Source organism: Nannospalax galili, unplaced genomic scaffold (genome assembly GCF_000622305.1).
Source record: "Nannospalax galili isolate Female #2095 unplaced genomic scaffold, S.galili_v1.0 scaffold750, whole genome shotgun sequence".
In the NCBI taxonomy this organism is placed as follows: domain Eukaryota; kingdom Metazoa; phylum Chordata; class Mammalia; order Rodentia; family Spalacidae; genus Nannospalax; species Nannospalax galili.
In genome coordinates, this window is record NW_008327506.1 from 119733 (window position 1) to 142774 (window position 23042).

At 42.7% G+C, this 23042-nt stretch overlaps 1 protein-coding gene and 1 pseudogene across 4 annotated transcripts in view; both read left to right on the forward strand.

The window, feature by feature from the left end:
• Window positions 1–16475, forward strand: part of LOC103732815 (cytochrome P450 4X1) — a 46371-nt gene extending 29896 nt beyond the window's left edge. The window contains exons 9-14 of one of the 4 annotated variants that reach the window (XM_008831638.1): window positions 11211–11344; window positions 12934–12998; window positions 15099–15181; window positions 15288–15457; window positions 16249–16357; window positions 16464–16475. In XM_008831638.1, the coding sequence (XP_008829860.1) occupies window positions 11211–11344; window positions 12934–12998; window positions 15099–15181; window positions 15288–15457; window positions 16249–16343 (547 nt within the window). In that variant the 3' untranslated portion in view covers window positions 16344–16357; window positions 16464–16475. The other 3 variants (XM_008831569.1, XM_008831773.1, XM_008831697.1) reach the window with 3 other exon arrangements.
• Window positions 16476–17019: 544 nt separating this feature from the next.
• The window catches only part of LOC103733985, a 20426-nt pseudogene continuing 14403 nt past the window's right edge, over window positions 17020–23042 (forward strand).

Genomic DNA, 23042 nt, shown 5'->3' on the forward strand with positions numbered 1-23042 from the left:
GTCTACATAGTAAGTTCCAGGACAGCTGGGGCTACAGGGAGACCCTGTCTCAAACAAACAAACAAACAAGCAAACCAAAAAGGATGGGTAGGAGTTAGCAGATAGAAAACAGCAACTCTACTTCACAAGAATTAACATGCCTTGCTGTTATTAAACTTAAAATAATGGATTTTCCCTTCAGGAACACTGTTGCCAAGAAAAGAAAAGAAAAAAAAAAAAAAAAAAAACATGTCCCAAGCAAGTCGGTCCTACTGCCCTAGATAGTCAGAGGAGTAGAAAGATAAAAATGCAAAAGACTATTAAGCCACATGACTAGGAGAAAATCACTGGATTTGATACACAAAGTTCAGCTTAGAAAGCAAAACCTGAGGTTAAATGGGTACAGGTGCGGGAAAGGTCTCACTTTATAAGTAACTAGCAGTCATTTCTTACCATAAATTAAAAAGCTTCATCTAAGGGCTAGGGAGATAGCTCAGTCAGTAAAGTGCTTGCCACACAAGCATGAGGACCTGACTTTGATCCCCAAAGCCCACACTAAAAACCTAGGCACACTGGTTCCATGCTAAAAACACTTGCCTCACAGCCTGAGAACCTGAGTTCAATCCCCAGATGCCACGTAGAGGAAACCAACATCTGAAAACTGTCCTCTGATCTCCACATGAGTGCTGTGACACACACTCACACACAATAATAATAAATTAATTTTTTTTTAAGCTGGGGCCAGCGAGATGACTCAGTAGGTAAAGGCACTTGCTACGAAGTCTGACAACTCGAGTTTCGTTTCCTGGAACCCACACAATGGGAGAACTGACTCCCACAAGTTGTCTTCTGACTTCTACATGCATACTGTGACACATTAATGCACGCACTCATGCAAACACATGCACACAATAAATATATAAAAAGTAAATTTTTTTAAATAAAATTATATTTTATATTAAGCAAAAATTTTAACTGGGCTGACAAGATGGCTTAGCAGGTAAAGAAAGGTGCTTGAGACCCGGGCTCAATTCCAGGAACCCAAATAAAAATAGAGAGAACTGGAGCCAGGCGTGGTGGGACATGCCTGCAGTCCCAGCACTCAGGAGGCAGAGGCAGGCAGATCTGTGTTACACAATGTGTTCCAGGCCAGCTGGGGCTACAGGGAGATCCTGTTTCAAAAAGAGACCAAAAAAATAAATAAATAAATAAGAGAGAGAGAGAGAGAGAGAGAGAGAGAGAGAGAGAGAGAACGGACTCTGAAGTTGTCCTTTGACCTCTGTATATGTACTGTGGCACACAGTATTATGTACCACACACACATATTATGCACTTACACACAATAATAGTAAATCTAAAAAAAAATTGGGGGGATGGAGAGTTGGCTCAGCGTTTAAGAGCACTGACTGCTCTTGCAGAGGACCCAGGTTCTATTCCCAGCACCCACATGGCAGCTACGAACTGTCCTTAACTCCAGTTCCAGGGGAATCTGAAGCCCTCTTCTGACCTCCACGGCCTTGCATGACACGGGTGCACTCACATACATGCAGGCAATACACATAAAATAGAAATAATAAATAAAATATATTAAGAAAAAAAAATTTTTGAAGCCAGACATAGCAGCATGTACTTGTAAATCCAAGATCTGGAGAGGCAAAGTCAGGAGGATCCCTAGGACTAGCCAGTCTAACAAAATCAGTGAGTTCCAGGCTCAGTGAGAGATCCTGGCTCAAAAAATAAGATGGAGGACAATTGAGGAAGACATCCATTCTTGACCTATGGTTTGCACACATGTACACATACATACACACACACACACACACACACACATGCACACACACACTCAAAAACTTCACCTATACAGCATAAAATATAAAATCACTTTTTACTGACAAGTGAAAAATGTATGTATGTGTATGTATATATAAGTATATGGTATGCATGTACTTATATGATGTTTGATATATCCATGTATTTTATAATAACTAAATCAATAGGCATATTCATTAGCTACAGAATTATTTTTGTGGTGAGGACATCTGAAATATACCCATTGAGCACTTTTCAAGTAGACAACAAATTATTGTTAGTAATAAATAGCTTATAAAAATCTACCTCCTCAGTTTTTCAGATCTGAAATTCTGTATCCCTGGTCCTCATATCCCTGATAAGCACCATTCTGCTCTCTGTTTCTATGAACTCAACGTTCTTCAGATCCACATGTACTTAAGAGCCTGTAGTAATTGTCCTGAGCCTGGTGCATTTCACTTTGCATCATGTCCTCCAAGTTTCATTTGCTTTGGCAAATGAACGAATGTCTTTCCTTCTAAGGGTAAATTGTGTTGCTGTGAGCATGTACCACATTTTATCTATTCATCTGATGATGACTCTCGGGTTATCTGGCTATTATGAATATCTGGCAGTTATACACTGACTTCATTTCCTTTGAATATATAACTACAAAATGAAACTACAGGTTCCTGTGGTACTTCTAGCTGTAACTTTTTAGGAGCTTCTGTGCTGTTTTCCATTTGGCTGTATTAATTCACATTGTCTCTTTTCTCCAATGCCTCGTGAGCAATCATTTATCTTCTTTTCTCTAACACGTAAGACGACATCATATTGTGGTTTTAATTTCCATTTCTCTAATAATTTACAACAATGAAAATTTTTTCACAAGTCTGTCAAATATCTGTATGTCATTCTTTGAGAAATTGTCTATTTAGGCCCTTTGCCTGTATTTTAATCAGGTTATGTGTTTTCTTGCTGTTGAGTTATTTGAGTTCTTTAAGTATTTTGAATATTAATCCTTTATCATAGATGTGGTTCGCACATATATGTTTTTGTAAGTTATAGCTTTACCCCATTGACTATTTATTTGTTGTACCATAAGGTGTAAACCCCTATGTCCATTTTTGCCTTTGTAGCCTGTGCTTTCAAGAAAGAATTCAAAATATCTTTGCAAAGGCCCATGTCAACAAGCATCTCTTGATTGTTTCTTTAGTAGTTTCACTGTTTCAGGTCGTGTTTTTAAGTCTTTATTTAGTTTTTTTTAACTTTTAAAAGAAACTTTATTCAGAATATCATACATACATGTAGGTGTTTTGATCAAATCCACACCTACTCCCTCCCCTCCAACACCTCCCATATTTCCCCACCACTTTTTTCTGACAACTTTGTGTACTCCCTTTCTTTCTTTCCTTCTTTCTTTTTTTATAGTTTTTTTGTTTTGTTTTGTTTTGGGTTTTTTTGGTTTTTGGTTTTTTTTTTTGGCTTTTTGAGACAGGGTCTCCCTGTAGCCCCAGCTGTCCTGGAACTCACTTTGTAGACCAGGCTGGCCTTAAACTCACAGAGATCTGCCTGCCTCTGCCTCCCAAGTGCTGATAATTGAAACAGTAAAACAAACCCTCCCAACTATAAAAAGCCCAGGCCCAGATGGATTTACAGCAGAATTCTACCAGACATTTAAAGAAGACTTCCAACCAATACTACAAAAATTATTCAAGATGATAGAAACAGAGGGAGAACTCCCAGATTCCTTCTATGAAGCCAGAATCACTCTAATACCCAAACCAGGTAAAGACACAACAGAAAAAGAAAACTATAAACCCATATCCTTAATGAACATAGATGCAAAATTTCTCAACAAAATACTTGCAAACTACATACAGACACACATCAAAAAGATCATTCACCATGATCAAGTAAGCTTTATCCTAGAGATGCAGGGATGGTTCAATATATTCAATCAAGTCAATAAATGTCATTAATCATATAAATGGACTCAAAGACAACAACCACATTTCATCTCAATAGATGCAGAAAAGGCTTTTGACAAAATTCAGCATGCATTTATGTTCAAAGTCCTAGAGTGTTGTTTTTATGAATTTAGGTGCACCAGAATTTGGTGCATATATGTTCAGGATTGTAATATCTTCTTGGTTAACTGTCCCTTTGATCAGAATGAAGTGACCCTCCTTTTCTGATTAGTTTTACTTTGAAGTCTGTTTTTTCAGATATATAGAATTGCAACACCTGCTTGTTTCTTAGTGCCATTTGCTAGGAATATTCTTTTACATTCTTTTACCTTAAGGTAGTGCCTGTACCTGAAGGTGAGATGGGTTTCTGGCAGACAGCAAAGATATCAGTCCATTGATATTTAAAGTTATTATTGAAAGGTGTGTATTGGTTGCCATCCTTTTGATTGCTGTTTGTGTTCTCTGTGTAATTTCGTGTTTCCTAGATTATATCTTTGTTTATTTTCTTTCATTGCCCCTAGGGTACAGTTGTTTCTCTCTCTGTATTGCTTCAAGTATTCTTTGGAGGGCTGGTTTTGTGGACATGTATTCTTTCAGGCTATTCATGCCACCTCTCTGATCTGTATTGCTTCAAGCATTCTTTGAAGGGCTGGTTTTGTGGACATGTATTCTTTAAGTCTGTTTGTGTCATGGAAATTTTTTCTTTCTCCCTCAACTATAATAGACATTTTTGCTGGGTATAGTATTCTGGGCTGGCATCTATTGTCATGTAGAACTGGAAATACCTTGGTTCAGGCTCTTCTGGCTTTCATAGTTTGCATTGATAAGTCATCTGCAATTCTGATGGGCTTTCCTTTGTATGTGACTTGTTGTTTTTCTTTAGCTGCTTTCAGTATTCTCTCTTTGTTCTGTACATTTAGTGTTTTTGCTATGATAAGTCGTGGGGAGTTTCTTCTCTAATGCTGTCTATTTGGTGTTCTGTGTGCTTCCTTTATTTGGATGGGGATGTCTTTCCTTAATTTCAGGAAACTCTCTTCTACAATCCTGTTTAACATCTGCTCAATGTCTTTAATCTGAAATTTTTCTCCTTCCTCTCTTCCTATGATCTGTAGATTTGGTCTTTTCATGGTGTCCCACATCTCTTGCATATTCCATTCCTGTGTTTTTTTTAATTTTCCATAATCTTTGCTTGAGTGGTCCAATTCTTCAACTTTATCCTCCAGTGTTGATATTCTGTTTTCCATTTCATTAATTCTAGCAGTGAGGCTTTGCCCTCTTGTTTCAAGTCGGCTTATTCAGTTTTGTGTGGGTCTCTCCCTCCCTTTGAGGGCTGTTGGCCACTGATTCATGAGGACAAAGGGAGCAGAAGCGATGAACGGGTTCAAGACGGCCAGTGAGCAAGACGGAAAGGCTTTCCGGGAGGCAGGTTCAGTGATACAGCTCCCTTTTTTCAGTGGGGGTCAGGGAAAATATAGTGTAGAGGCAGCAGCCAAAGCTTCAGCTGATTGGTGCTCATAGTATGCTTTATGTACATGTGGTAGGGGGATCCTATCATCCGACTATAGGGCAATGCCTAATTATCATATAGAAAAAACCTGGGGGCAGTTTTATTGCAGGTAACTGTGCCAAAGGTCATGTTCCAAATAAGGTCAGGCATCCATGCTTGGTGGCACTTTCCAGGTAAGTCAGGCAGAGAGCAGGAGGCCCCCGCTGAGAAAGGGAGTCCTTCCATATAGCGCCGAGCCCCTTAGAGCTATCTGGACATGGTGGGCTTAGCTGCAGGGTCCCCCAAGAGTTTTGCACTTCCTTCTTCATTTCTGTCTGAGTTTTATTTGATGTTCCTTATCTCTTTTATGAATTCATTCAGAAGTTTATCCCTATCTTCTTTTAGCTCTTTGATTTGTTTGTTCATGTATTCTTTAAATTCATTGAGTTCTTTGACCATGTTTATGATTGTTCTTTTAAACTCTAAGGGGTTCTCCTTATAGAACTCTTCTACAGGATATGTGGAGTTTGGTGGGTACGCAGTGTTTTGGCTTTCCATCTTATTATTCTTTTGTTGTCTTTTGACATGTGAATTTCTTTTGTTGTTTATGATTCTGATATGAGAATTAAGTTGAAGTAATATCGGGGTGCTTAGGTCCTTTTCTTATTTGTTGTGTAAGGCTGGTTGGTACAGGTTTCAGGTTCTCTCAGGTTTTATTTTGGAGGAAACTGATGGCTTCAGATCAGCTATTCAGGAGCACCCACAGAAGCCCAAGTCAGGTTCCAATCAGGTACACTCAGGCTTTCTTCTTAGGTTTGGACCCCTATTAGCAGGAACTCAGAGAAAATTTGGGAAATTCTCTAAGGTGGGGAGGGGTGATTTGAGGACTCTCCGTTAGTCTGCTGTGTTCTCAGCCCCTATGCCAGAGAGAGGCCAGAACCCAGCACTCTGGTGGAGATCACAGCCACTCCACTGATGGAGGTCAGAGCCCACCCTCTCAGGCTGTCTGCTAGGATCTCAGCCTTAGCTTACCAAAGCCAGGTCTTCCCTGGGACCTTGGGAGAGGTCTCATGAAATCCAAGGTAGGGGAGTGGGTATGGTACAATTAGGAGAAGCTCACCACCACATAGAGGCAGGATCCAGGCATTCTCAGGCAGTCCCCTGTGTTCTCAGCCCCTATGCCAGAGGCAGGCCAGAAACAGGGACTCTCTGGCAGTGTGCTGAGATCACAGCCACTACAGTGATGGAAGTCAGAGCCCATCCTCTCATGCTGTCTGCTAGGATCTCAGCCTTAGCTTACCAAAGCCAGGTCTGCCCTGGGGCCTTGGGAGGAGCCTCACAAAATCCCAGGTAGGGGGATGGGTATGGCGCAATTAAGGAAAGCTCACCACCAAGTGGAGGCAGGATCTGGGTGCTCTCAGGCAGTCCACTGCTTTCTCAGCCCCTGTGCCAGAAGGAGGCCAGAACCCAGCACTCGATGGCAGTGTGCTGAGATCACCTTGTTATTCAGTTTTGATTTGAGTTTTGAATATAGGATGAGTCCAGCTTTATTCTTCCTGAAGTGTATGCCCAACTTTCTCAAACACCGTGTACTGAACTGAACATTCTTTCCCCATTGTGTGCTCGTAGCACCTTTGGTGAAGATTCACTGCCCACAAGTACATATGTAAATATAGTTACATGTGTGTTGATGTAGCTATGTGCTCTCTACTTGTTCCATTTGTTTTGTGTATGTTTTGGAGAAAGTACCATACTGTTTGGACTACTACAGTTTTGCAATAGATTGTCAGATCAGGCACTCACTGTAAAATTGTTGCTGAGGAGGAATCAAAGTAGAGTGCCTCCTATCCTCTCTTCTTGCTGACAATCAATTTTCTTTTCATTCACTCATTAAACTTGGAAGATTGTTATGTCTATTCCCAAAATGAATTCAGTGTTTTATCTTGACAAGAGTAGATTACTTACACACCCCACACCCACATTTGAATTTTCTTGGTTTCATTTGGTTTAAATGTGAAAATAATAACTAAGTCCTAACCATGTAAGAAAACAAAATTCCAGATGATCTACTCACTGTTTTCTCTCTTTTTATTCTTATTTTTTTTAATATTTTTATTTTTTTATGTGTATGAGTATATCGCCTGCATGTATGTAAGTGCACCCATGTCATTCAATGCCCATGGAGGTCAAAAGAGAGTGTCAGACTTCCCTGGAACTGGAGTTACAGACAGTTGTTAGCTGCCATGTGGGTACTGGGAATCCAATCTAGGTCCTCTGCAAGAGCGGTCAGTGTTCTTCACCACTGAGCCATATCTCCAGTCTCTCTCTCCCTCCCCCCCCCTCTTTAATTTTGGTCACTGCAATGGGGTGGGTGTGTTTGGGTTTGCATTTTCTTGGTGAACAATGATAGGCAAAGCATATAAACAATATACATACAGTACTAGGGATGCTAGAGTGCTCTAGATTTTTTTAAACTTTATTTTTATTGTGTGTGTATGTTTGTGAGCCTGCATATATGTATATGTACCACATGCATGTATTACTTGCAGAGGCCAGAAGACGATATCAGATCCTCTGGAACTGGAATTACAGGTGGTTGTTGATCCATATGAGTGTAGGCTGCCTAACCTGGATCCTCTGCAAGAGCGGCCAGTGCTCTTAACTTCTATCACTCCAGCCCACCATTCTCTCTCTTAATGAATGAAAGGGCAAAAAGAGTATAAGAAACACCTTTTTTACTCTGTAACGTGTATTTATAGTTTCAGTTGATGAAATTTACAAGTGCCATTCTGAGAATTTATGATTCTTTTAGATAGATAATAAACTCACACTGCTAAGAGCAGTTTCTCTCTTTGACTTCTTGTCAGGCCATCATTAATATGAGAAAAATCATTTTTCTTAATTATGTACATCCCAAAGTAGACACAATTGCCCTTTTGTTTCCTGACCTAGAGGGGGAAAGAAATATGTACAGTAATTTTATTGAACCCATCTGACGAGCTAGGGTGCAAATTAATAACCCATTTTAGCCAGGCGTGGTGGTGCACACCTTTAATCCCAACACCCAGGTGGCATAGGTGGTCGGATCCCTGTGAGAGCCAGGCCAGCCTGGTCTGCCTAGTGAGTTCCAGGCCAACTGTGGCTACAGGGAGATCCTGTCAAAAAAGACCAAAAAAGTTTTTTTGCTCACACTTCAAACTTGCTGTATGGGAAAAGTTCTTTTTATTTCTGAGGCAAATCTTAAGAGAACTCATAAAATTCCCATCTACTTAAATCACATGCCAGTGTCATATCAATAACTACAGTGTCTAGCCCACGGTAATATCTAAACCTTCAAATGCTCAGCCACTTGGGGCCTCTCTCTCCATTCCAGCTTGGTCCTTCTTTGGACCTGGGAGCCAATAAAGTGAAAGGGGATTGTTGTTGGCCTGTTCTTAATGATCAGTTCTCCCTGTACCAAGAAGCTCTGATCCTTCCAGAAATGATTCCAGGGAGAAAGGCGAAAGCAGCTGGAGCTGTTGTGGTCATGCCAAAGATTTAGTGGGTATTCTGTGCTCCTCCTTCCTCTCAACAGCTACATCTCCAGGTATCTTGGAGACTTCCTCCCTGGAACTTTCTAATGATGATTTATGGGGCTGGAGAACTCTGGTCTTTGGCAGTCTTTCTCCAGGTGATCTGGGGCACTCCCTTCTCTGGTCAGTTCATTGATCCAGTGGACACGTCTGTGCATTCCTACCTTCCTTCAGCTAGTCTCCCCTACCTGTCTGTTTGTTTTGAGTCACAGACTTTTCTATTGACACTGTACTCCCCAAACTCCAGGGAGCACGTCAGATCATTTAAGTGACCCTCCGTAAGCATCCCTTTCTTTAAAAAGCAGCATTTCCTCCATTCTCCGTGGCACTCCGGCATTCCAAAAATTCTCTTTAAATGATTTTTTTCTGTCTCCCAAACTTCTTTGGCCTCTGTCTTCAATCCTTAGCAAATCCTTATACATTCTTTTTAATTTTATTTTTCTCTTTTTTATTTTATTTTATGTGTATGAGTGTTATTGCCTGCATGTGTGTAAATGCACCCATGTCCTGCAATACCTGCAGAAGTCAGAAGCAAGTGTCGGATCCCCTGGAACTGGAGTTACAAATGGTTGTTAGTCGCCATGTGGGTGCTGGGAAGTGAACCTAGGTCTTCTGCAAGAACAGCCAGTGCTCTTAACCACTGAACCATCTCTCCATCCCTTTTTTTTTTAATGAGTGTATTGTCTGCATGTATGTAAGTGCACCCATGTTGTACAATGCCTGAAGAGGCCAGAGAGAGTGTCAACCCAGGTTGTTGAACCTGGGTCCTCTGCAAAAGCAGACAGTGCTCTTAACCGCTGAGCCATCTCTGCAGGCCCACTTACAAGTTTTGATTTTTGTGAAGAGGTAAGAGTTGCAAATTTCAGAAATCTCCTTAGCAAACACTCTCCTGGCAGTTTAGCACCTCACTGTATGAGGAGGGCATGTGGCACCTGACTGTATGAGGAGGGCATGTGGCACCTCACTGTATGAGGAGGGCACGTAGCACCTCACTGTATGAGGAGGGCACGTAGCACCTCACTGTATGAGGAGGGCACGTAGCACCTCACTGTATGAGGAGGGCACGTAGCACCTCACTGTATGAGGAGGGCACGTAGCACCTCACTGTATGAGGAGGGCACGTAGCACCTCACTGTATGAGGAGGGCACGTAGCACCTCACTGTATGAGGAGGGCACGTAGCACCTCACTGTATGAGGAGGGCACGTAGCACCTCACTGTATGAGGAGGGCACGTAGCACCTCACTGTATGAGGAGGGCACGTAGCACCTCACTGTATGAGGAGGGCACGTAGCACCTCACTGTATGAGGAGGGCACGTAGCACCTCACTGTATGAGGAGGGCACGTAGCACCTCACTGTATGAGGAGGGCACGTAGCACCTCACTGTATGAGGAGGGCACGTAGCACCTCACTGTATGAGGAGGGCACGTAGCACCTCACTGTATGAGGAGGGCACGTAGCACCTCACTGTATGAGGAGGGCACGTAGCACCTCACTGTATGAGGAGGGCACGTAGCACCTCACTGTATGAGGAGGGCACGTAGCACCTCACTGTATGAGGAGGGCACGTAGCACCTCACTGTATGAGGAGGGCACGTAGCACCTCACTGTATGAGGAGGGCACGTAGCACCTCACTGTATGAGGAGGGCACGTAGCACCTCACTGTATGAGGAGGGCACGTAGCACCTCACTGTATGAGGAGGGCACGTAGCACCTCACTGTATGAGGAGGGCACGTAGCACCTCACTGTATGAGGAGGGCACGTAGCACCTCACTGTATGAGGAGGGCACGTAGCACCTCACTGTATGAGGAGGGCACGTAGCACCTCACTGTATGAGGAGGGCACGTAGCACCTCACTGTATGAGGAGGGCACGTAGCACCTCACTGTATGAGGAGGGCACGTAGCACCTCACTGTATGAGGAGGGCACGTAGCACCTCACTGTATGAGGAGGGCACGTAGCACCTCACTGTATGAGGAGGGCACGTAGCACCTCACTGTATGAGGAGGGCACGTAGCACCTCACTGTATGAGGAGGGCACGTAGCACCTCACTGTATGAGGAGGGCACGTAGCACCTCACTGTATGAGGAGGGCACGTAGCACCTCACTGTATGAGGAGGGCACGTAGCACCTCACTGTATGAGGAGGGCATGTGGCACCTCACTGTATGAGGAGGGCATGTAGCACCTCACTGTATGAGGAGGGCATGTGGCATCTGTGTGTCTTCTACCTTCGGAACTTCAGTTGACACAGACAAAGAATCCCATTTTAACACTGTGCTATATATAAACCCAGGGCAAAATCACTTTACCCCAACAGTGATGTTTACTAGGAAAATATCAAATAAGAAACAACCACTATTAAAAACTGAGGAGTCTAAGTCCTTTCCTTCCCTCCCTTGTCCTCACAGGGACCAGCTGGGTGAGATGTCCTACATCACAATGTGCATCAAGGAGATGCTCCGCTTGATTCCTCCTGTCCCATCCATCTCCAGAGAACTCAACAAGCCCCTTACCCTCCCAGATGGGCGATCACTGCCTGCAGGTCTTTGCCTTCTTTTCCTAAACATGGGATCCTGGAGACCCCAAGTGACAATGTTTAGTGGGATTTTAGCCTTTGGGAACCTCTGGACCAGTTTAGGCAGCTATTAAGAACTCAGAGGAGTTGGGTGTGGTGGCACACGCCTTTAATCCCAGCACTTTGAAGGCAGAGGCAGGCAGATCTCTGTGAGTTCAAGGTCAGCCTGATCTACATAGTGAGTATCAAGCCAGTTGGGGCTCAAAAAGGCAAAAAAGAAAAAAAGAAGGAAAGAAAGAAAGAAAGAAAGAAAGAAAGAAAGAAAGAAAGAAAGAAAGAAAGAAAGAAAGAAAGAAAGAAAGAAAGAAAGGAAGGAAGGAAGGAAGGAAGGAAGGAAGGAAGGAAGGAAGGAACTCAGAGGCTAATTCCTTAATCATATGTATGTTTCGGTCACTTTCCCAAGCCACATAGCCAATTAGACCTGTTAGATCCCAGTCTCATTCTAAGAACCCCAGCCCAGGGTTTCTTGCATTGCGGAACATTGTGTCTAAGATAATCTTTGTTGAGCTGCATTTTGGACCCAAGTGAATCTTCATGGGAGAACACCATTACCCTAACACGGGAGATGGGAAGGGGGCAGTGTGTGGCCTCAGAATCATGTCACCCTTACATAGATGTAACTCTCAGTTTACATAAAATCTTCAAATACATTGTTAGATTTTCCCCCTTGGAATGTGATCTTAACAAGCATTTGTACAGTGCTTTGTAGCTTACAAAACACTAAATACTTTTACAACAGGCGTGGTGGCACACACCTTTAATCACAGCACTTGGGAAGCAGAGGCAGGCGGATCTCTGAGAGATCAAGGCCAGCATGGTCTACATAGTTACAGGCCAGTTGAGGCTATGGGCAGAGGAAGACTCTGTCTAAAAGAAAAAAAAATTTAAATACTCAATGAGGGAGCCCCAATGTGACATAGCAGAGCTAGAACTCACAGAGGCCCAGTACTTGAAGCACAAAGGTTTCTGGGCAGGGCACGTAGGTGGCAGGAGAGTAACATGAAACATCCTTTCACTTGTCTGCTTTAGTGACCTGTTAATGCTTAGCCTAGGAAACAAGTCAACGGGATAGCTGTGACCATCACCTGCAACCTGTCCCTTGTGACTTTGTTGACAGAACCAGGAGAACAAAATGACACAGAATTTCCTTCTCATGTGCCACATGAATATTTGTCAAAATTCTCCACGTCCTATGGATGAACAGCACCAAGAGAAATTAGCCACTGGCTCTTCATGGTGGAATTACAGTTCTCACACACACCCAACTGTCTTTAGCAAGTACCTTCTAGTCCAAATGTGGCAGAAAACGTAAACACAGGTTGGCATTTTAGTCTGACACCAATAGCTCCTTAGGACACTGTCATAATTAAGTAAATCATGGCTTTGAAAACTAAAGTCCAAACCCAAGCCTTGCCTTTCTCCATTTCCTTCCCTGGCAGCTTCAGCATGGGCACACAACTCTATGAGGAAGTAGATTTTTACTTTCAGAGGAAAAGTTTTAGAGGCGAGCAGTCTAACAGTAGCTCACACTTTGCTCTATTTCCCACCTGCCTCAGGAATGACTGTGGTTCTCAGCATCTGGGGCCTCCATCACAACCCTGCTGTCTGGAAAAACCCAAAGGTAAGAATGTCTTCCACAGACATGCTTCAGAGCGTGATGCTGAGTGATTCCTGTGTTGACAGCTAAGCACACAAATGGCTGTACAGTTAAAGCAAGTGACACAAAACAAACAAACATAAAAACCAAAAATGGATAGAAATTGCCCACTAAGGACCTTGTCCTCTCCTCATATCCTTTATCTTTACTGTGATCTAAAAGACCTTAGCCCCACAATCTGTTCTGCCATGGTCTTTACTTCAATCATTTACCTGTCAAGCCCTTCCAAACACTCATTAGATACCTGCAACAGAGTGAATCAGGCAGCTGGGCCTCTCTTTTACTGGAAGGAGCAATTGGAATTCTGGCAAGAGATCAATGACACACAAGTTGATCGCTTTGAGTACTCTGTAAAGGAACTATTTACAAAGATATGGGCAGAATATAGGAAAAGAAAATGAGAAGAACAGATATCTTTCAGAAGTATTTACCTCTTTTAAACTTGATGTGTCCCAAGAGAGAGTTACAGAACCTTCAGAGAAAGATCTGGGAGAGGACATCAGACAGGAGCTGTGAGAGAGATTCAGTCAACCTAAAACAGCTGGCAGGGAGCATCTAGGGAACAGTAAATACCCTAAACTCTTTTCTGTCACTCCAGATCCCTATCAATGTCTTGTACTGTCCAAGTCCAGAGAGAATCTATGCAGATCAGCTCTCTGGAGCTCAGAATAGCTAGGAGAGAGAGGAAAAGTGACCTGGACAGGCAAAGAGAAGAGGTGCAGCAAGCCTCAGTTAATTCACTATTTTTGAAGATCATAACACAATAAGTGGGTACACTCTTGCTTAGTCTGGCTAGCAGACAAGTTTGGGGGCAGAGGTGGCAAGCTCTGTAAGTGTCCATGTGGCCACTGAACTGTTTGGCTAGTTGGAATTGTAATCCAGAATTGAAGACACTGTGCCACCCCCCAAAGGTGATATATCTTCTTAATTACTTACATTAATACATGTTAGAATGATAGTGTTATGGGATCGTAGGGTAAGGAGCACTCATCTAGGGCATCTTTTGAGTGTGTTCTGTGGGACAAAGAAAGAATTGGACTTCCAGGAAAGCCAGAGGACCAAAGTGTAGAAAAAGTGTAAGTAACAAGCAGGAGGAGCAAAGGAGCCACAGACGCAGCTTACCCAGAAAGTGAAAGGGCTGGACAGGGGGTGTGCGGAAACTACCACTGCAGAAGCTGCTGGCCAGGGAAATGAAAGTGGTGGACCAGAAAAGCCAAGAGGCCACTGCCCTGGGGACTTACCTGCAGGAGTGGGACTGAAAGACGCAGGGAGCAGGAGAGCAGCAGACTTGGAGAACGGAGAAGCAGCAACCAGAGAGAAAGAGGGAGGACTGAAAACAGCAAACTTTATTGAAGTAGACATACAGCTTCCCTAGGGATAGGAGGGGCCCCAGAGCCAGGATTCCATCTGGGGGCCCTGGGCCAGGCCTTTTGCAGGATCTCCAGGCCCTCTCCTCTCCTGACTCCCTCCCCTTCTCCCTCATTGGTGCTACCCAAGGTACCCTTCCTTGGGTGAACTCCTTTTTCCCACCAGGAGCCTTTTTATTTCAGCTGTTATGACCCTTGTGGCAATTGCAACAGCTCTTCCAGCCATTGTTGACCATTAGTAGTTGTAATAGTTGTTGCAAAAAGTCAGGAAGAAGCAGCAGCTCTACTTTCTTGATTGGCCTATGCCTGATTGGCCTACATTCCCCTAACTTGTTAAATAAAATCTATTATTAGAAGTAATTTTGTCAGAGCCCGGAAAGATGGCTCAGCAGTTAAGAGCACTAGCTGCTCTTGCAGAGGACCTGGGTTTGACTCCCAGTACCCACAGGGCAGCTCACAACTGTTTGTAACTCCAGTTCCAGGGGATCTGATGCCCTCTACTGTCCTCCGCGGGCATTGCACAGCACAGTGCAAATTTATTTATTACTTTTATTTTATGTAATTTTGTCTTCCTAAAATGTGGCTACACATTTAAAATTACATATCATATATTATATCTCTGTTGATCAGCACTAAGTAGCACCTAAGAAATGTGTTGTTTTGAGGGGGTAATGGTGGCACTGCCTTCTCATTTCAGGTCTTTGACCCCCTGAGATTCACTAAGGAGAATTCTGATCAGAGACACCCCTGTGCCTTCCTACCATTCTCCACTGGCTCAAGGTGAGGGCAATTTGAAGCTGTTGAAAATATACAAAAATGTTTAGAACCTCAGACAGTGGGAGAAAACACACTTCCTTCTAGTGTCACTTTCTCTCCTTGTCTTCAGGAACTGCATCGGGCAGCAGTTGGCTATGCTGGAGTTAAAGGTGGCCATGGCCTTGATTCTGCTCCGCTTCCAAGTGGCTCCAGACCTCACCAGGCCTCCTGCTTTCTCCAGCCACACTGTCCTCAAACCCAAGCATGGAATCCATTTGCACCTGAAGAAACTCCCCGAATGTTAGATCCAGGGAGACAATAACTAAATATCTTTTGCTTTTAAGTTTATAATCAATGGTCCAGGCAAATAGAGAGAAATCTAAATCTGGTGGGAGGACTGTAGGGAGGTGGGTTGGGGTATCTCTAAAGCTGCGTATTATCCAAAGATATTTTCGGGCAACACAAATGACCCCAGATCTGTTTCTGTAAGACCTGGAGGTTATTTTCTAGTTGATTCTGACTACTATTAATGCTATTACCAAGCATTTTGCTAGGTGACATCTATGTATTTTCTGGTTTTCAATAGTTTTCAGAATTGCACAAATAATAGTAAAATGTATAACTTGATATAACAATTTCCCAACACTAGAACAACATGTAGATAAAACCTCACTTCACTAAGGCCACACCCCACACCCTGACAAATCTGACCACTTTTCCTAAAAACAGAGAAGCTTGGTGTGGATTCTTTCTGACTTTTTCCTACATGTTTCATGTATGATGTATACGTGTGTATATTCTTATACATAGGATCATAGCTGAATTGTTCTTGCTGTTTTCATTTAATAAAAACCCATATCAATCCTTATCATAGGTTATGGTTTTCTGTAATATGAATATCCTCTAATTTTTAAGTTATTTCTACTATTGTATAGTTAAATTATTTGTAACTTTTTAATGTATTTATTGACCATTTTTTTATCTCTGATTTGTTTTCTGTGATTTATCTTGCTCTAATGCTCACTTGTACTTTCTCTCTCTCTCTCTCTCTCTCTCTCTCTCTCTCTCTCTCTCTCTGTATACATGTTCAGGTGCATGTGAATGTGGAGGTGAGAGGTCAACTGAGATGTCATTTCTGAAGTTTCAGCCACTTTGTATTTTGAGACAGAGTCTCTCACTTGCCTAGAGCTTACGCAGTAGGTAAGCTGGTTGGCCAATGAGCCCCAGGGATCTACCCGACTTTAGCTCCCCAATGCCAGGATTAGAAGTAAGTGCCACCATGCCTGGTTTTCTTTTTTTTACATAGGTTCTGGGGATTGAATTCAGGTCTTCATATGAGGAGTCAGTGCTCTTAACTGCTGAACCATCTCTCCAGCCCTCTTCCTTTCCTTTTTTTAGACAACACCATCTATGTTTGTTTTTCTATGATGTGTTTTTCTTATTTACTTAAATATTCCTTATATATTGTACATTATAATTCTTGCCTATAGCTTTTGTTTGTAATTTTTCAGATTCTTTAGTTTTTGCTAACTATAGGTATAGTGTCTTTTACATATGAAATATTTTTATTTTCATGACATAAAATATATATATACATTTGTCTTTATGGTTTCTTGGTTTTGAATGTTGGATAAGAAAGTTTAAAGTTAGATTATTACAAACTTATGTTTCTGGTGCTGGTCACTCTTTGAAGCCTGAATGGGAACTGCTTAATGATTTCTAGGTTCATCGCTAATTATATATATATATATATATAGAATTTGCAACTGTTATATGGCTGATGAGAGCATATTACAGAAGGGCAAAAGCGGAGGCCAGAAGAAAAGGACACACTGAGAAAGCTGAAGCACATCTAAGAGTAGATGGCGCCTGACACAGGTGGTGGCAGTGGCCTTAAGGGAAACGAATGTGTGAAGGACTTTGATGGCATTAGGTAGAGTAAATGTCATTTGTTAGTTGACTAGAAATAGAGGCAGAATTCCAGATTTGAGAAACTGAGCACCTCTGATAAGATGTGGGGCTAGTCTCCTCTTACCCGGTGTCCACCAGTTCTTTGCATGTCTAGACACTTTGATTATGGTCCCATTAATCAAATTTGGTACTTAGAATGCCTATGGTCATGAGTGCTTGAGTTCTATGGTAACAGCTCTGTAATCACACAAGGGCTCTAATAGAGGCATAGTGTAGAGAGGGAGTAACTTATGGGAGCAACAATTTCCTTAATCAGAAAACCTACCATCTTAGGCTTAATAAGACCCACATCTTGCCAATAGTATATGAGGGGATAAAGATCTACCCCTCAAAGATAGTGATACCAAATGCTTCTTACAGAAACATCTGGCAGGTTCATTTAGCTCTAAAACAGCTCCTCTTTCCTTTTACCTCCTCTCTAGAGTCCATGTGCACAGTGGCAGAAAACTGCCAACTACCTGGGAGAAGCTGCCCCTGCTCCACTGGTTTAGTTGGTAATCTGTGGCCAGTTTTTGACTGCCAGGTAGAGCTAAATAGGAGTTTTAGTAATTACAGGGACTATGGCCGCAAGTGCTTGAGTTATTCTGCAGCTTACAGTGGTAGTTATGAGGAGCCCCAAGGTTAATTCTGTAAATTAGCCTATAGTCTACTTGATTGCTGAACTCTACATGCTGTGACTCCTTCATGATCAGCAAAGTTCAAGATACTGTTTCTATTTTCAAGGACCTGCCACAGTCTGCTCCAATGATGGTCTGCTTGTAGCAGAGATGACTCAAGATCCCTCCTACATCCTTTGTTCATGTCTACAGAAATAGAAGCTTTAGCTGGGCACATAGTTGCCAGCTGCTAAGTACACTATTCAGTCTCCGTGTGTGTGTGTGTGTGTGTGTGTGTGTGTGTGTGTGTATCTGCAGGCACCTGTGTGTGTGCAGGCCAGAGGTCAACACTGAGTCTTCTCAACCACTCTCTGCCTTATTTTTTGATACAGAGTCTCTCACTGAACCTGCAACTTACCAATTCAGCTAGGCTGACCAGCAAGCCCCAGGGTTTCTCCTGTCTCTGCCTCCTCAGCACAGGCACTCAAGCTGCCATATCTGGCTTTACATAGGTGCTGGGAATCCAAACTCAAGTCTTCATGCTTGCCCAGCAACCACTTTACCGACTGAGCCATCTCCCCAGCCCACAGTTTCTCTTCTACATCATGGACTAAATTTAGGATACTGCTGAGCAGAAATGGTGTGTCCTATCTCTATCCAATAACTAGAAAAAAGTTATGTGCCCTCCCTCCATTTCCTGCGGTGGCATAACCTACAGCCACTTACTTAGATCAGTAACTGGAAGTTGTGTGTTGAAGATGACAGAACAAAATTGTCAGAGCCTGATGCTTAGCTCTGGGCCATCCATCTCCCCCCAACTTCTATGTGAAAGAGAATTAAACTGTATTATTGGGGCCTTGTTTTAGTAAGCCATTATTTATGTTAACAGTGGTTTGTTTTGTTTTTATTTTTGTTTGTTTTTTGGTCTTTTTGAGACAGAGTCTCCCTGTAGCCCCAGGTGGCCAAACTCACTTTGTAAACCAGGCTGTCCTTGAACTCACAGAGATCTGCCTGCCTCTGCCTCCCAAGTGCTGGGACTAAAGGCGTGTGCTACCATGCCTGGCTGTTAGCAGTGTTTTTCTTTTCATATATATCCAGATAATCTAGATAATTTGGCATAGATAGAACTCTGCTCTCTTTCAAAGCTAGTTAAATATCCAACTATTTGTCATAACTTGGATGTTAAAAGATAGCACTAGCAAAGGATGGGGTAACTTCCTTAACCAAATATCCATTCCCAAGTCAGGAATGGCACAAGTGGCAAGAATCTTGAAGGAGCCACATAAGCCTGAACAAACTACTATGGCTCCTTTGTGTTGCCCCTCTCAACCTTCTTTACCTTTTTCTAAATCATAGACCTTTTAACAAATCTAAAAAATATCATGGATCTTCTCCCCCTCCAGGAACGTTTACATACTCCAAGCACAGGCATACAATTTGCCTGTGATTTCATGGCATTGATTGACTCATGATCCCATGCCTAGACCTCCCTGAAAGCCTTCTTTGGCCTTACTGTCCTGTTCAAGCTTGGAAAATGGCCATGACTAGTAGAGGATCTCATTGGCAAGTCATTCTATTCTTAAGCAGCTTTATCTCGAAAGTATCTCAGAAATAGAGCCATAACTTTGACTCATAGGTACAATTCAAAAAATTATCAATTTATGTAATTTATATATAATTTTCAGAATCTTTTACTATTATGCTGTAATCAGACCAAATACAATATAAATATATCCCTTGTGAGTGACGTGGTACAGTGACCCTCTCAACCTTTTCTAAAATATTTTCTAAGAAAAGGGGAGTGGATATTTAGCTCAGTGGTAGAGTGCTTGTCTATCAAGTATAAGGCCCTAGATTCAGTCTCCAGCACTGAAAAAAAAAAAAGACAAAGCTGGAGAGATAGCTCAGTAGTTAAGAGCACTGCCTGTTCTTGCAGAAGATCCAGGTTCAAATCCCAGCACCCACATGGCCAGTAACAACTGTCCATAACTCCAGTTCCAGAGGATCTGAAACCCTCTTCTGACCTCTGCAGACATTGCACAATGTGGATGTACTTACACACATGCAGGCAATACACTCATATACATATAATAAAAATAAAGAAAAATTTTTTTAAAAGACAAAGGCCAGACATGGTGCCACACATTTTTAATTCCAGCACACTCAAGAGGCAGAAGCAGGCAGATTTCTACAAGGATCAAGGCCAGCCTGGTCTATATAACAAGTTCCAGGCCTGTTGGGGCTACAGGGAGACCCTGTCTCAAACACACACACACACACACACACACATACACACGACAAAATGTTTTATAAGAACATTGACATCGCCCTTCCTTCTTCCCATCCTCACACACTGTTCTATGAGTTACTACACTGGCCACTGTGTATTACTCACAGGTCTCCATCTGAAGGGTGTTCTAAGATGCATATCCTATACCAAAGCAGGCTATGCTAAGCTACCCATACAACACTCTCCTTCTCACTGTACCTGCAACATTTGTTTGTGGAATCTAGATCTCTATCCACCTAACCAAACTTAGTTATAAACCATTGCTATTTATAATCATAAATTCATTCCACGTTTCTCTTTTTAGTAAGGCCTGGCAGAGCATCTGCTATGTTGTAGACCTTCAACACATATTTGTATAATAAGTGGGTAGATAGGTGAGTGAATAAACAACTGAACTATGACCACAAGTTATCTTTATCCCCAGTTATTACACTGATTTTCTAGCAAAGAAGCTGTCTGGAGAGCAGATGTGCTGGCTCTGACTCACAGACCCACACCACCACACTCAGCTAGTGATAGAACATGTGACCTGGCATAACTCATCCCTCTACAGGGGACATCATTCGGTATGCCCTAATCCTTCACTCCTCACTATTTATTGACTATCCCATGAATGCACTGGAAATATATTGAGTAGACAAAAACTCTCCTCTTGGAGTTCATACTATAAAGAATATACTAACAATTAAAAAGTGATAATAAATAAGCCAGAGGTGGCAATGTGCACCTATAGTCCTAGCTACTTGGGAGACTCGGGTCTAGGAGATAAAACCCTTCTGGGCAGCACAATGAGACTCTGACTCAGAAAACAATGATAATAACTCAGCAGGTCATAGCTATTAGCTTGAATTTCCTTTCCTTTTCTGTCTTAGTCTATCTTCTGTTTCTATAACTGACTACCAGAGGCTGGAGGAGCTGCATATGATGAGGACCTTCTTGCAGGCAGAGTCCTAAAGCAGCCCATGGCATCACATGGCAAGACAGTGCAAGCTGGCTGGCTTAGATCTCTCTTCCTCACCTTGTATTAAAGCCATTAATTGCATGAGGGGTCCCATTCTCAAAACCTCATCTGATTTTAATTAACCAACAGAGGTCCTACCTTCAAATATCATTAACTTACCACTTTAGGGATTAAGGTTTCCCACACATACATTCTGGGAGACATATGAAGGCACATATCTTCTCAAGGGCTAGAGTGTAGGCACAGTAACACCTCTGCCTTGCATGGGTGAGAACAACATTTTAGGGGATAGTTGAAATAGATGGAAGGCAGGTAGGCTCCTGAGTATCAGATACATGGAAAGAAACAATCATGTCTAAGTTCTACTTTTTGGTTTCTGTTATCAATTAACTTTCATACAAACTAATACACTTTCAGTGCTGTTCAACTACTTTGAATTGTTTTTGAAACAAGGAAGGGGGCCAGGGATGGTGGCACATGTCTTTAATCCCAGCACTTGAGAGGCAGAGGCAGGTGAATCTCTTGCGACCAGCCTGGTCTACATAGCAAATTCCAGACCACCTGGGGCTGCAGGGAGATCCTAACTTGAAAAAAACCATGAATTAATTAATAATAAATAAGAAATAAAAACAAAGAGGCTCAAGTGATGACTCAGTACATAAGAGCGTTTCCTGCTACCCGACATGGTGGTGCATGCCTTTAATCCCTGTACTCAGGAGGCAGCTGGATCCCTGTGAGTGCAAGGCCAAACAAAATTTCAGCATGGGGAATGGAACTTGAGATCTCACCTGTAGCCTAGGAGCTATTGGCAATTGGTAGCTGCTGGAAAAGGGAGAGTCATTTTTCTTTAAGGGTGTGACTCCTGATAGGTTGACCAGGCTACAAGGGATGGACCCTCACCAAAGAATATTTGAGCAATATAAACTGGATTCATGGGTTTCTTTTTTTTTAAAAAAAAAAAAAAAAAAAAAAAAAAAACAGGACATGAAGTTAGGGGGTGGAGGTTAGGGAGGTGGGGTGGATTGGAGAGGAGATGGGAAAGGGGTGCAAATGTGGTCAAAATACATCATATGAAATTCTCAGAGAATAAAAATTGTCTGGGTATGACAGCACACGCCTTTAATTTCAGCACTCAGGAGGCAGAGACAGGCATATCTCTATGAATTTGAGTCCAGCCTGGCTTACATATCCATATCAAAAAAAAACAGGAGGTCCTATAAGACAGCCAGAGAGGGTGGGTTCGGACCTCCATGGGTGTAGCAGCTCGCATCTCAGCAGACCGCTAGAGAGTGCCAGAGCTCTGGCCTCCCTCTGGCCTCCATCTAGCAGAGGGCCTGAGAACCCAGGGGACTGCCTGAGAGCCCCCAGATCCTGCTTCCACGTGGGGGTGAGCTTCCCCTAATTGTGCCATACCCATCCCCTACCTGGGATTTTGTGGGACCCCTCCCAAGGCCCCACGGCAGATCTGGCTTTGGTAGGCTAAGGCTGAGATCCTAGCAGACAGCCTGAGAGAGTGGGTTCCCACCTCCATCTGTGTAGCAACTCAGATCTCAGCAGACCACCAGAAAGTGCCTACTTCTGGCCTCTCTCTGCCTCCCTCTGACATAGGGTTGAGAACCCAGGGGACTGCCTGAGAGCACCTGAAGCCTGCCTCCACGTGGTGAAGGAAGCCTGAGTGTACCTGTCTGGAACCTGAATTGGGCCTCTGTGGGTACCCTTGAATAGCTGATCTGAAGCCATCAGTTCCCTCCAAATTAAACCTGAGAAAACCTGAAGTGTGTACCAACCAGCTTTACATAACCAATAAAGAAAGGATCCAGGAAACTGGATAATACAAACAGAAGCATACTTGAACTTAATTCTCATATCAGAATCATAAACAACAAAAGAAATTCACATGCCAAAATCACAACAAAAGAACAATAAAATGGAAAGCCAAAACACTATGTCCCTACCAAACTCCACTAGTCTGGTAGAAGAGTTCTACAAGGAGAAGCCCCTAGAGATAACCCAGGACACTGAATTTAAAAGAACAATCATAAACATGATCAAGGAATTCAATGAATT